We start from the raw sequence: 14,820 nt of genomic DNA, 5'->3' as shown, positions 1-14,820 counted from the left end.
CTATAGAAGTATCATTCTATCTTCACTACTGATTCAATCATATGTATGTGTGCTCAGTCATGTGCAACTCTTTGGAAGCCTCTGGACTGTAGCCCACCAGGCTCCCCTGTCCATGGGATTTTTCAGGCAAGAATACTGGAGTGGGTTGCTATTTCCTATTTCCTCCTACAAGGGATCTTTCTGATTCAGGGATCGAATCTGTGTCTCCTGTGGCTCCTGCATTACAGGCAGATTCTTTACCATTGAGCCATCAAGGAAACCTACGTATACCTCATTGAAAATGACTTAATTTCAACCACCCAAAAATGCTAGTAGTCTTCCAGGGTAAATTCAACTATTTATTTACCAATAGGAGGCCTAGACACCAAAAAAAAAAAAAAAAAAGGTCAACTGGTATTCATAAAGGCCTCAGTATGCTCAGTGCCCATCTTACTTACTGGCAGAGAGAGGATGTGGCATAGGTATTCGATGGACAGAAGAGGATGATGAATGGATGGAATCAGGCAAGCAGACAAGGAGAAAAGAAAAGCAGAAAGAAGTGAAAACGAAGCCCCAAAGATTCCCTATATCCAAGAAGCATATGTGATATGATACAGACAGAAGTACAGAGACATGGAGATGACTGCCAGTCACACCAGCTGGAGCAGACACAAAAGAGGAAATGGGAACTCAAGCAGCTTTTCCAGATACTAAGTAAAGAGAGACAATAGTGTGTTACAAGAGCGTAAACACCGCTAGACAAAGGCGCAAAGTAAGGAAAATGAAATGCATGTTCATAGAACAGTAAGCTGATTAACTCGACTAAAGCAGAGAGTTTCTGAAGGAAACCATGGGAGGTAAAGGCTGCAAAGCAAGGCGGGTAAATACTGTGTCTCCTCCACCCACTTCCCGCTTTAAACATCAGTACCTCCTGCTAATCACACAGTCATACCCCCATCATGTGCTTTCCTTCTCCAAACCCCCAAGAAAACCAAAATTTCTGATAAAGTGACAAAAAGGGTTACAATCACAGAAAATGAAAAAGAGAGGGGAAGAAACCTGATATATAAACAATTTGAAAAAAAACAAACCCTTGACTAGAAATATTAATTTTCAACTAGCAACTGATTATATCCTTACCAGAGTTTGTATATGACTTCAGAGTGGTTTTTATTTCACAAATATGGTTTGGACTAATTTGAACCATATAGCCATTAAGGCAATAAACTAGGACAGGAAAGTAAATAGCACCAACTGTCTGTTTCTATGTGCCAGGTAGAGTTGTAGGGACTTGACAAACACTATTTCATTAAATCCTAATATTATTCATTTGGGATTATTCCTCCACTTTCATACGTATCAGAAAAAGTTACTTAAGAGTGACCTAACTGTACATCGAGCTACAATACAGAGTTACCTGGAGTAGCAGTAATTAGTAACTACTGTTGCCATCACCCAAGGTGTGTGTTCAGCACCTTTTTAATAGGACCAGAAGGAAATATGGCTATAAATGCACCCGCTCAAGGTCAAATACACATGGCTTGTATCCAAATGCCTAAATGCATGAAAAGCCAGGCCAGTCATTAAAACCCATCACTGAAGCTATTGGGGTGCTTTACTTCAATCCAAACCATGACCTTACAGGAACAATGAGAAAGTGTGTTTTAAGCCAAACTAAAATGACTTGAGAATAGTGTTCCCAGTCCCAGCTTATACTGCCGAATCATATTCAGAGATATGAGACCCAGTAAGGCAATCCACTCCAGTACTATTGCCTGGAAAATCCCATGGACAGAGGAGCTTGGTAGGCTACAGTCCATGGGTTACAAAGAGCCGGACACGACTGAGCAACTTCACTAAGGCAAGACACAGAGGAAAGGACCACATTCTTGTAAAACCCTTCCCTGTTGTAGTAACATTGATGCATTACACACAAAAGGGGTGATTCCTGACCATCACACATTTATTGGACAATGACTGGACATCTACACTCTGTCAGATACTACTGCTGGATATAAGACTGCTCCCGGCCCTAAACATTCACAGTCTAATAACCTAACAAGCTGCATGAGAAAGTCTGTAGTCCTAGAGTGAGTCCTCCTACTTTGATATAAAAATCAAGATAGCCTTTAGAAAAGCTACAGTGAGAAAAGCTACACAATCTAAATTGTAAAGCCCAGGCCCTTAACTGACTAGCTAGTGCTCCAAAAGCTCACTGACACACTTCATTTTATTTTATTCATGTTAATAACAGATCTGATTTTCTAAGTACCGATCCTGAATCGGTCACTGACCAGCTTAATGCCCTGAAGCAAGTTACTTCACATGCCTGACCCTGGTTTGCTCACTGAGAAAACACTGTCATAAGGATTAGAGATAATTATGCAATGCACCAACACAGAGCCTTCCATTTAGAAGTGCAACAAATATAGCAAACATCATAATTATGGGATGTATAAACCAATAACAAACTGACCAGAAACATCAAATTAGAAGCAATGGGGGGTGGGGGACAAGGGACCAAAGATAGCTCTAAGAATCAATAGCTGACAGGAAGTAAAAAGTTAAGAAAACCAGGTAGACACAAAACTTCAGAAACAGCCAACTAGAGTCACCAGACAATTACACTTCAATAGCAGCTGAAGGCAACACCAATGATTTCACAGAATGAAACCATGATGGCCTAAAGCCATTTAAAACACATGAACCATTAAGTCCACATGTTTTAAAAAAAGACAGATTTAAGCACATAATTAAATGACTTTGGAAAGATTTCTATAAAAAGTGATTTAGCATCACCAACTTAACATTTCATATGCCTAAACTTTAACTGTAAAATTCTATTCACAAGCTTCTGCTTAAATATAGCATGTGCAAAGGAATCTCTTAAATTTCATAGCAATTTTTCTACTAAACACTGAAAAAGATGTTTTTTCAAATTAACTGTGAATTTTCAGTCCAATGGCTTAAGACATCATCAGCTCCTGAATACCTAAAACAAGATAAAGTCTTGGTCCCCTTTATTGCTAAATGCTGTTTTATCAGCAACAAAACACAAACATGTGCCATGCAGATCTCTCTTCACTTGAATTTTCTCCCCACATTTGGAAGGCAGTAAGAAGAAAAACATCTGTTCCTTTCTGCAGAGCTGACAACCCTCATTCTATGGTTTAAAAATAAAAGATGTTCATGGAGGCTTATAGATCTAACTATCACCTGCTTCAAAGGCAGCTGGCAATTACTTAATCCAAAGACATGCAAATTAAAGCCAGAAAACAATTTCCCTGAGGACAATGCTAGTCCTCGCCAAAGCTCTAGTAATTTCCAAGACACCCATAAAATACTAGAGGATGGTAAAGAATCAAAGAAAAGGCAGATGACAAGAAAACAGACAACAGCTGAGGAACAGAGGCCTGTGTCACTCTGGATTCCCTGGATTCACCACAGGGAAGCTTCCAGGAGAGCTGTCTGGAGAAAGCCTGCTTCACTGACCAGCAATCACCCTGTATCTAGCCCAGGAAGGCCAGATGCTCAACAATGAAAGGAGTTCACCATATTAATAACAGAAACTGGAAAATATTGTAAGTGAAGGCCTTAAACACCATAATATTTTTTTAAGTTTTTTGTCTATATGATGTCTTATAGTGCTGAACATCCAAAAATGACTAATAAGCAAGAACATTCAGACTAGAATCAGTAGACTCAGCTATTTTTAGCTCAGCCTCTGAAAGAATTACAGTGTGACCTTGAAAAAGTTTCATCTCTTTGTTTACCTCCATGTGACCACCAGCTACAAGATTAGGTTAAACCTACCAATTCTTTTTTTTTTTTAAGAAAGTGAATGGGTGTGATAAATATAAAGAAACTGCTATCCAAATAACCAATGGCTACTGACCACCTACATCCAAGCATCAAATATAAAGCACTGCCCCGTATGTATCACCTTCTGTGGAATCTAATATATGACACAGATGAACTTAACCTGTGAAACCGGAACAGACTCACAGAGAACAGATTTGAGGTCGCCAAGCAGGAAGGGGTTGAGATGGAGTGAGAGGTTGGGGTTGGCAGATGTAAGCTATTACATACAGAATGGATAAATAAGAAGGTCTACTACATAGCACAGAGAACCACATTAAATATCCTGGTATAAACTATATAGAAAAGAATATTCAAAAGAATGTATATAGTGACTGGACAACAAAACATATATATATGTATAACTGAGTCACTTTGCTGTATGGCAGAAATTAATACAACATTAAAAACCAACTATATTTCAATTAAAAAATAAAATAAAGGTGATGCCCATATTAAAGCAACTAACTACACAGTAAAAAAATTCTGCTTGGAGGTCAATAAAACCCACTTACCTCCTGAACAGGAATCCTGCTAAGAGTCCCAAATTTCAAATCTGGAAATACTTAGAACATTTAAATGAAATGCTAGCTCCAAGAATACCCCTTTTATTTTCCTTAAGGAAAACAAAACTTTAACCTGGGGTTGAAAGGTCCTATGATCTTCAGGACTCAGATCAACCCTCCTATGAATTCCTTTCTCTTCATCCCTTGCCAAGGCAGTAAGTCACTGCACACTTGATACACCCAAAGTACTATATCTCTGTGTGTTCCTGTGCTCTTAGTCAGTGAGCCATGGAAAGGCAGGACTAGGATTTAATGATCTTTGTGTATCACTCAACACTTAACATATTGTCTAGCACAATATGGCTGCCCTGTGTATATGTGTGTGTGTATATATATATATATATATATACACATACATATATATATGCTAAATGAAGGAAATGTATTTTTCATCTAATATTCACTTGGAAATGAATATTTCCAAATTCTAAAGATTCTTGGAAGAACAATATTAATGAATGGTAATCTTAACTATGGAGATACTTTCATTTTTAGAAAAACAATATATGAAATGAGTGTTACCTACATAAGGAGGAAGTAATTTCTCACCAACATTAAATTCACAAAAATTAACTAAAGAACTTTCCGATCCTCTTCCTTTAAAATCAGTCTTTTGGGGGTTTTTATGCTTGTGTTTTGTTTTGTTTACAATTATCTAGTGAATATCAGACTATAAACATTCCTAACTTAACCTACAAAATAACAGAAAAGTTAAAAAGGGAGAGCAAGTAAAACATGGAGGCCACTCTTAACTAGAAAAATCTATAAATATAAAATTAAGAGAGTCCACAGATGAAACTAAACTGTGGTCAATACAAGCTAGTACAAAAAGTGAATATTTACCTAAAGGGTGAGGCAGCCGTGTTCATTAAGAAACATAATCTACTGTTTTACAGATAACCTATTTACTAAAGTAATATAAGATTTATTAAAGAATATAAGATTTTAAGCTTTTCAAATTATCTTTGATGTTTTTAATATTTCAAATACTTATCACAATCTACCAAGACTTGCATAAATTCTCATTTTCTCCTGTTTCTTAAATTCTTACACTCAGCTATTTAATAATTAAGAAAAATTAGTAAGCATGAAATAAGCTGACACTCTTACCAGCAGAAAGGCCCTGGGGTCTAACCAAGGATGAATTCACTGCAATATTGGACATTCACCACGGTGAGCTGACCCTTGGACTGGCCCTGAAGCGTCCACAGCAGACGCTGGGAAGGTACCAGCAGCATCCTGGGTGCTCTTGGTCTGCTCACCATCAGTCTCCAAGCCACACCCTGTCTAAGTCAGGCCATGAAACCAAATGTAAATGATCCCTAATACTCTAGATCACTCTGCATTAATTTTCTGAAAGCATGTATGAGATTTGGTTGTGTCAGCAAACAGGCGTGACCACCTAAGTTCCCTAAGGCGTCCACTCTGATCACCGAGAGAAACTCCGCATCACACGGCGCACACAGGCGGGTACATCAGAGCAGCCCTAGAATAGATGATGTGTCACAGGGCTGTGAGCAACCTCCTTATTTTTAATGCTGTGGGAGAAGGACGTAAAGAGAAGGATGGCTTTGCAAACGGTGCCAAAAAGGGGTTGATCTGCCTGGCGTGACCCGGGATATTTTGGAGAAGTGGACACAGTGGCCCTTTTCCTAGATGACTTAGAACAGACACGACTAAGTTGCTCCCTTTAATTCTCTGTATGCAAATCGAAGCGTTTCTGAGGGGCAGGTGCCCAGGGCCCCGAGCCCAGGGCTCACCTGCGAACACACCCTGGAGGCCGCCTGCCCCGCGCTGCACCAGGTGCGCCGAGACCCCCTCCCCGGGAGCACGGCCCAGCTCCGCAGTCCAGTCGGCCGAGCGGCTGCGGCCCGCGCGGGGCTTCCTAGCTGGGGCAGCGGCGGGGGCCTTGGTGGCTCCGGAACCGCGGCCCAGGGAGGACTCCGGGCGTCTCTGGACCCGGGGGCTGTGGCTGGGGGACGGAGACGGGGAGGGCCCTGGCGAGCTGAGCTGCCGGGTGGTGGTCCTGACATAACAGGGCGCCAGGAGCGGGCGGGCCCGGGGGCGGCGCGGGCTGTGAGCTGGACTGCGTGGCGGGGAGGCGGTCACGGGGACGACAGGCTTCGGCGCGCCCTCCTCGCGCGTCGCCCCTGGCGTGCGTGGGGCCTCTCCCGCCGCCAGGCCACACTCCACCCCCGGAGAGTCTCGGGGCGCGTCCTCGAAGGCGTCCTCCTCGCCTTCCTCGTCCGTGTCCGCTGCCCCTCGTTCCCCCGGAACCGACCCAGGAGACGCGAAGGCGGTGGCTGCTGGCGGCTCTGTGGCCGCGGGCCTGTCGGGGGGCGCGGACAGCGCCGCTTCGGCGCTGGGGCCCGGTGGGGGTCGGTCCAGGCCCGGCAGGGCCCCAGGCAGAGGGGCGGTGGAGGGGGGCGACACCGGGGGCGACTCGGGGCCCGGGGACTGCTGCTGCAGTTGCTGGAGGCGGATCGCCTGCTGGATGTCCGAGAGCAAGTCCTCCTGCTCCGCGGCCGAGTGAAAACTGTAGAGGTCTGTGTCTGAGCCCGAGCTGGTCCTTTGTCCATCCTGCGCCCCCGCCGCGGTCTCCGAATACTCGGCCACTGCCGGGCCGCCGACCCTGGCCAAGCTGGGACCCCCGGGACGCGTCACCTCGAAAGGATCCGCACATTCGGTATCCGACAGGCCCGTCTCATCAGCTGAGAGGCTGAGGTCTGGGGTCTTGGTAACCAGAGAGTGGGCGCTGTCCAGCTCGCCGGCCTGCAGGGCCTGGGGGTCCAGCACATCCTCACGAGAGCCGCCGGTACCTCGGCCCTTGGACAGGGTCTTCCGGATGCGCAGGTTAGAGAACACCGAGGCCCTGGGGTCCGACCGGCTCTTCTTCCGGCCCGGCTCCGCGCCGCCGCCCCCTTTTCCGTGCCGGCCTGGCGCCTTCTTGCCCCCGCCCGCCTTCTTTGTGCCCTCGGCCTCGCGGGGCACAGCGGCGTCCTCACCACCGCCGCCTCCATGCGGGACATCGCCCGCGCTTCTCTTCGGCTTCGCGTCCTGGTTCCCCATGCTGCCGCCGCCGCCGCTGCGGGCGGTCAGGCCATGCCAACCCCTGGGCCCGGCAGCGCCGGGCTCCCGGCGAGTCGCTCGGCGGCCGCACCGCTAGGCGGAGGGAGGATGTCCGCGCACCTGCCGCGCTTCGCACAACGCGCCGAGGCTGCGCCCGCCCGCGCGTGGCTGAACGCGCGCACGGAGCACCGCCAATGACCGGGCGGGACGCACAAGGCCCCACCCCTCCCGCCCCATGACCCCGCCCCATCGGCTCTAGGCCCGGTCCCTCTGCCCTGCCCCTCCTCCGCTGAAACGCCAAGAGCGCCCCTCAGTCTGGGGACCTAACTGCCGCCAGAGTCCATTTCCTGGTCCCCGCCAAACAGCTTGGCAGCTGAAAGATCCGCGCTGAGAAAAATAAAAATAAAAATTTTAAAGAGGGAAAAAGGAAGCCACATTCCAGTTTAGTAGTGCAGTAATACCAAAGCTGCATACTGTACTTCCAACCTGCCTGAAGAAGCATGGTTCTTTGATAAATATTGGTTGAGTAGGTTGGTCTTTTCTTTAGTAACTGATCATCTTAAACCCTGTTAATGTGCTTGGCATATGGTTTAGAAAAGGTTACAATACATAATACTGCTTTTATGTTATTGCAAATCTTGCGTCTCCTTAAGAGAACATTTCATTTCATTTCAAAGCGGTCATTTCAAAGTCATTTCAAGTGGTCATTTCAAAATTTCATTTTTCAAATTTATTTTTGACAAAATGTTGAGGTGGGTGGAGGAGGCTCGGGAAATACTAAGAGATTAGACTTGATTAAAATGCTAATCTCCAAATTTCTATGCATTCACCATATAAACCAAACAGCATTTATATTCAAAAAATCAAACTCATCAATATTAAACATGCCTCTGTTGTTGCCACCTAAAAAGAGAGAGGGAGAGAAAAAAAAAGGAAACACCCTTGGCACAAGCCCAAGAAATCACATGTTATGTGGAAAGCCACCACTCTCCCAAGCAAACACTTCAAGACAATCTTTTGTTTTGGCCTTTTCTGTGAAAGTTTGTCACAGTTCACTGTCTCGGGGAGAAAAATTTGCTGACCCCAAATGAGTCTCCTTGGCATTAGAATTAATTTAGGCTGATTATTGGGGGGAGGGCAAAGTAAATGGGATCTTGGTTCCTAAACCAGGGATCAAACCCTAACCCTCAGCAGTGGACGCTCAGAATCTTAGCCACAGGACCACAAGGGAGGTCCATAGGCTGATTATTTTTAAGAAGCAGAAGACTAAGTCTTTCTTTTTACTCCCACTTATGAAAAAAGGAAGGGCTTCCCCCCGTGGCTCAGCAGTAAAGAAGCCACCTTCAGTGCAGGAGCTGCAGGAGACACAGGTTGGATTCCTGGGTCGGGAAGATCCCCTGGAGAATGGCGTGGCAACCCACTCCAGTATTCTTGCCTGAAGAATCCCATGGACAGAGGAGCCTGACAGCTTACAGTCTATAGGATCGCCAAGAGTTGGACACCACTGAGCAATTAAGCACATCAGCCTAAAGAATGCATGTATTAAAGCTGAATAGAGTAATCAGCAGAGATATCCACCACGCTGGGTGTGATAGGGAGATTCAGTGGACCTGAAGGTCAGAGTTCACTCTGTCCCATCTCTGCTGGCCCAGAAAGCACTGCCTCACCAAACAGCGACTCTTCCACCTCCCTGTGAACTGCCTTCCTCCCCTTGAAAGGCAAACCGTTACCCTCAACATCCTCTGTTGCCTTTAGCGGAAGACAGTCTTTAAGGTGAGGGCTGTGGCCATTTTAGCCATGATTCTGTTTTCCAGCGTCTCTCCCATATGTATATGTTATCAAACTCTTGTGTGGTTCTATCCGGTTAATTGATCTCATGTCAATTTAATTCTTAGACCAACCAGAAGAATGCAGAAGGGTAGAGAAAAATTTCTTCCTCCCCAATAACTGTTAGAGTTTCTTACCATTTTGCTCTAATTCTAATATAAAAATTTTCCTCACTGTAAATCTTATTATTTTGATTACTTAAGCAATTTAGTTATCTATATTTAAAAGACACTTTTAAACATTATTGGCCTCTAAAGAATCTCCAAGCAGTAAATTAAAATAAGAGCAAAGTGGCATTAATCAATAATGTCACATGTATTTAAATTAGAAGCTAATTGTTAATCACTTTGAAAATATGGATACCTAGCTAACATGTTAGTATTTTTAAAGCTCAAAGGAGAAGAGAGCACTACATGTTATATGATGCATTTTAAATGCCACAAGCAAAGATTCCTTCACATATTGTGAACCAACATTTTAAACCTCCCTCCTTAACCATTTTATCAAAAAACTTTTTAGGGTCTTATAATTCTTTTATGTAAAAGCATCATGCAGCAATAATTACTAATTTTTTTCAAATTATTTTCTTAAAATAGATAATACTTAAAGGCAAGTAGCTTTCAGTTATTCTCAAGTGACCGTTTTGAGCAAATAATTCTGAGAAATCAACTAGTAATTTTGCCAGGATACTATCCCAGTCTCTTTCAGTTCCAGAGGGCTTGAAAAGCCTTTGTTTCAGGTCTTTCACAAGACTGCTCTCTCCCAGAATTTAGGTTCATCAGAGGCCACAGTTTGCCTAAGGCTATAAGAATTCTCTGCTTCTCTGAGGACTGATAAAGACTGTGAGTCTTTATTTTGCTTTTTCTTTTCCCAGACATATTTAATTCTGAATTATTTGTTTCCTTACTACTTTTTCCACGATATATTCTACATTCTGAAGACAAAGGAAGAGAAGGAAAGGGGAAGGCAAAGAGGGAAGAAAAACAGAGGGAAACTTGGAGAAGATGCTGGTTTTCTCACATCCTTTGAATGTGAAACAACAGATGACAGCTGTGTAAAGTCAAGATGACAAAGCTCTATTACATTCAAAGGCTTACTTGAAACCCTTAAGTGCTTGTTAGGTAGGAAGTTACTTTTGTCACGCGAGTGTATGTTCCTCGGTTCTTTGTCTCGTCACAACAAAGATTTGGAGTGGTGGACATTAAAGCCCCCTCGGTGTGTCACAGCTCTCAGGTCTTGGATAGACCATGTTATAGCTCTTAGGTCTCAAATGGACCATGTTATAGCTCTTAGACAAATCAGTGTTACAGCTCAGTGTTACAGCTCTATTTTATTTAGAAGATAGCAGGAAAATCCATCTTCGAGTCATGAGGGCATGTCGATCCAAAGACACGAGGAGAAGAGCGCCCCAGCGTGCAGGAGAGAGAGAGAGAGAGAGCTAGCTTTGGCTCCTCTATTTATATGTTTATCTCTCCCTGGGCCTGTCCTATGTAAATTGGGCCAGCCAGGAGTGTTGTTTGTTTTACCTGAGGTCCTCACTCCGGTCCTCGAACCTTCTTTTGTTTTACTTTCGTGGGCTTTTTCCTTCCTTGTCTTTTAGCCACCGCCATTTTGGACTCCTTTTCCCTATTCTACCTACCTAACACTTTCAATCCAGTTTAATTAATAAACATGTTCAGACTAAGACCAAGTTCACACAGCAGCAAAGACAATACTTGAACCTTCAAGTTTAGATCCCAAATTTTTATAACAAGCAACACTACATAATTTACTCTTTTCCAGAAACTGGAAGAAATGAAAATATTTATTTTGTTCTTCTACATAAGGAATCTCCTACTAAGCTAAAGAGTTCTGTAAATGAAGTTGGTCTTTCAACCTGAAAGGGATCATTCAAGGACTCTTAAGTTATCAACAACCATTCAGAATGAACCATAGAAAGTCCACTGTGAGTGTCTCAGCCCGTAAGGTACCTAGTTCAGTGGCAAGAAGCGACAAAAAGCATTCTAAAGACAGAGCCCATGAGAAATTAAGATTGAAGAAGTCACTCCTTAGCCTTAGAGTAGCATTCTTCAGTAGAAATATAATGTGAGCCTTATCAGTAATTTATTTTCTAGTAGTCACATTAAAAAGGAAAAAACAGGGAATTCCCTGGCAGTCCAGTGATTAGGACTCTGTGCTTCTACTACAAGTTGTTGTTGTTTAGTTGCTATTTTTTACTTATCCCCTGCCTCATTTTCTTTTACAGCCTATACTACCCCTATAACACCATGAAGACACAATAAGCAAACTGCCTAAGAATTCCCAACAGGAAAGATATTTAAGGAGTGTGTCCAGATATTTCAATTTGCAAAATGTACTTATATCTAATTTAATTGCATTGTGGTTGAAGAACATACTTTTTGTATTCCTATCCTTTTTATGAGTTTCATGGCTCAGCATATAGTCTGTCTTGGAGAATGTTCCATGTGTACTTGAATTCATTTCCTTTAATATCCTAGATTCTATTTTGGAAGCTCCCACCTGGACTGCAAATGATCTATTGCAGCTAGGTAAGTAACCACTTACCTGGGCTTCCTTAGTAGCTCATCTGGTAAAGAATCCACCTGCAATGCAGGAAACCCCAGTTTGATTCCTGGGTCAGGAAGATCTGCTGAGAAGGAGAAGGAAAAGGCTACCCACTCCAGTATTCTGGCCTGCAGAATTCCATGGACAGTATAGTCCATGGAGTTGCAAAGAGTCGGACATGACTGAGTGACGTTAAGAATAAGAACCACTTACCTCTGTTGCTATCTGTGTTCTCATGAAACCCAGCCTAACTGGCTCTCTGGCACAAACCGTGCATGTCTAGTAAACATTGCATTTTCTTCCTGGGCCAAAAAATACACAGGATTGCCCTTTGGGTAATCTCATCATGGGAATCTAGAGTGACATTTTAAAAATAACTTTCCAAAAACTGTTCATCCTGTGAACCAAGAGAGGTCAAAATTTGCCTTTTCATGTATTATATTTATTCCATAATTGAAAATTTTCACTGTTAAGTATGTTGGTGTCTGACAAGTGGTGCCAATTAATGCTTGACTACATTCTTTATCTTGTGAAAAGTTCAAAGTTCTAGAATCTAATGAAAGATCCAACCTGGAGCCCAAGACTGTCAACAGCAAGACCTTATGCTATGACCCTCCAAGTGGGAAGCATTTTTTCTTATATAAGGGAAAGTACTTCCCTTAGTGACACTGGTGAAGAAAGCCACTTTAAAGGCAAAAAGTACGTTGGCATTTTCCACCAAGTGAGTTTTCAGAATCAAGGTTGTGAGTTAAAACGTTTGTGGGGATTTATGCTGATCCCTTCTTAGTAAAATTATGTTGGCTTCTGCTTGAAGATTCATTGATCCTCTGCCCTTTTAGCTTTTGCTTAAGACCATCTCTTAGAATAGAGGTGCTTCTGCGGCACAGGTGCCTTCAAGTTTTTTCAAATCCCTGTGCTATTAACCTCCAACCCTGTTAAAGTTTGGTTTGTTTTTCCTTTGCTGACTTAAAAAAAACACCCAGCATCAGTTTTACACAAATAGCTCCTGCTGCTGCTGCTGCTGCTGCTGCTGCTGCTAAGTCGCTTCTGTCGTGTCCGACTCTCTGTGACCCCATAGATGGCAGCCCACCAAGCTCCCCCGTCCCTGGGATTCTCCAGGCAAAAGAACACTGGAGTGGGTTGCCATTTCCTTCTAATAGGTACATCTCAGTTTAGATCAGCCACACTCACTTGCACAGCAGCCAGGTGGAGGGAATGGCTCTCTTTCTGGACATTAAGGCCTTATCTTCTGACAAACAAGAAAATATGAAAAATTATAATGGATTGGAGAAGAAGACTTAGGAAAGGTGATGGCCAAATGCAAAATGCTCTCCTGAACTGGATAGAGGATATTGAATATTAGTGAGAAAACCCAGTGAAGTCAAAATTTTCTTTATTTTTTAACTTGTTAGAACATGTAAATAATAATTTCTTAGTTTTGATAACTGTGCCCTAGTTATGTAAAGTGCAATATAAGCTGTGGGAAAGGCATATAGAATGCTCTTAACTACTTTTCAACTCTTCTGTAAATCTAAACCTTTCAAAATACATATTTTTAAATGAAATTATTGTGTTCTTGCTCTTTTGTAGCTCACTTTATTCTTCATCACTATATTTTTACCACTTTCCATGCTATTAAATATTCTGCAAAATGTATTTTTTGAAGGATAGAATTGTCATGGTCTGTGTGCAGGTTGGAAAATAATTTACAGACATTAGGCAAATGAGAGAATAGAGTTTATTAGAGTTGGAGACACTATTAGAACAGCAGGCTGGCTCAAGGGAGAGCTGACCCCTTTCACAGGCTAGTGGTCAATTTTTATAGCCTCAAGACAGAGAAAATTCCTACTGGAAGGGTGGCATTAGGTGATTGGTTAGATGCTAGAGTGTGTAGTTTACCTAATATGAAGTTAAGAACTGGCCACTTTGGATCCGAAGGCTCATGACAATTGTTGCTATAGGACTCAGTAAGTTCCAGAGACTTCTGTCTTGTGACTTTGGTACAGGGCTCCACATCTGTGACCTTGGTATAGGGCTCCACATTGCTCCACAAAAATTACCTATAACATGTAGCTATTATAGCATATTAAACAATTTCTGTGTTAAAAAAAAATAAGGCTTTATCTTTGATTTCTCAGAGCTTCTGGAGCAATGCTCAGAACCTGGGGAGACTGATCCAAACTGTGTTAATCAGCTGTTCAAAACAGTACTATGTATTGGGATGGACTTAAAATGACATGTAGGTAGTAAAGCTCTGTATGTTTTCACATGTAAGCATAGTATTTCTTACTTAACACACTTTGGGAAAACTATTTACCATCTTTTTTTTTAATCATTCAGTTTATTAGGGATTTAATAGGGGTAAATCTTTGCTCTGGACAGAGCTTGCCATCAAGAAAATAAGGAATTCACAGAACAGGAAGGACCGTGGGAACAGATTCCGGTATAACTATGGACATGGAAACAAACCACAGAGTATGGTTCATCAGTCCCTTTTACAAGGGTTAAGTCACAATCCACTGTAGACAGTGTGCCCTGAGGGGGATTCAGGCTGGAAAAACAGAAAGTGTCATGTGCTTTTGAGAGGATGTGCGCCTAGATAGTGAAGACCCATATCTAAGGAAGAATTTCAATGGTCCCAGATTCTTGCATCTTTCCACACAGAGAAAAGCACTAAAATCATTAACTTGAATTATTTGTGATTGATCGAGCCAATCTTTTACCAATGCTTGACTACTTGTACTTCCTTGACCCCCAAAATTCACATATAAACTGGCTCCTCCTCTACCACTTCAGAGCAACTCCTCAGAGTATCTGAGAGGCTGTCTCCCAGGTTAGAATCCTCAGTAAGGTCCCCCAAAAAACCAAAACCCACTGTTCTATGTTGTGCATTTTTTTTTCAGTCAACAGATAGAAGAATGGAAATAATATTCTAGAGAGCACTTCAGTTTTAGTA

General features: G+C 42.8%; 1 protein-coding gene across 1 annotated transcript in view; it reads right to left on the bottom strand.

Annotated features, from left to right (window-relative positions):
* FMN2 (formin 2) overlaps window positions 1-7,472 on the bottom strand; it is a 350,878-nt gene extending 343,406 nt beyond the window's left edge. The window contains exon 1 of the mRNA XM_068983086.1: window positions 6,164-7,472. Within this exon, the coding sequence (XP_068839187.1) occupies window positions 6,164-7,472 (1,309 nt within the window). The remainder of the gene's footprint in view (window positions 1-6,163) is intronic.
* Between the last annotated feature and the right edge of the window lie 7,348 nt (window positions 7,473-14,820).

Source organism: Capricornis sumatraensis, chromosome 10 (genome assembly GCF_032405125.1).
Source record: "Capricornis sumatraensis isolate serow.1 chromosome 10, serow.2, whole genome shotgun sequence".
Classification (NCBI taxonomy): domain Eukaryota; kingdom Metazoa; phylum Chordata; class Mammalia; order Artiodactyla; family Bovidae; genus Capricornis; species Capricornis sumatraensis.
This window is presented reverse-complemented; position numbering and strand designations above follow the sequence as displayed.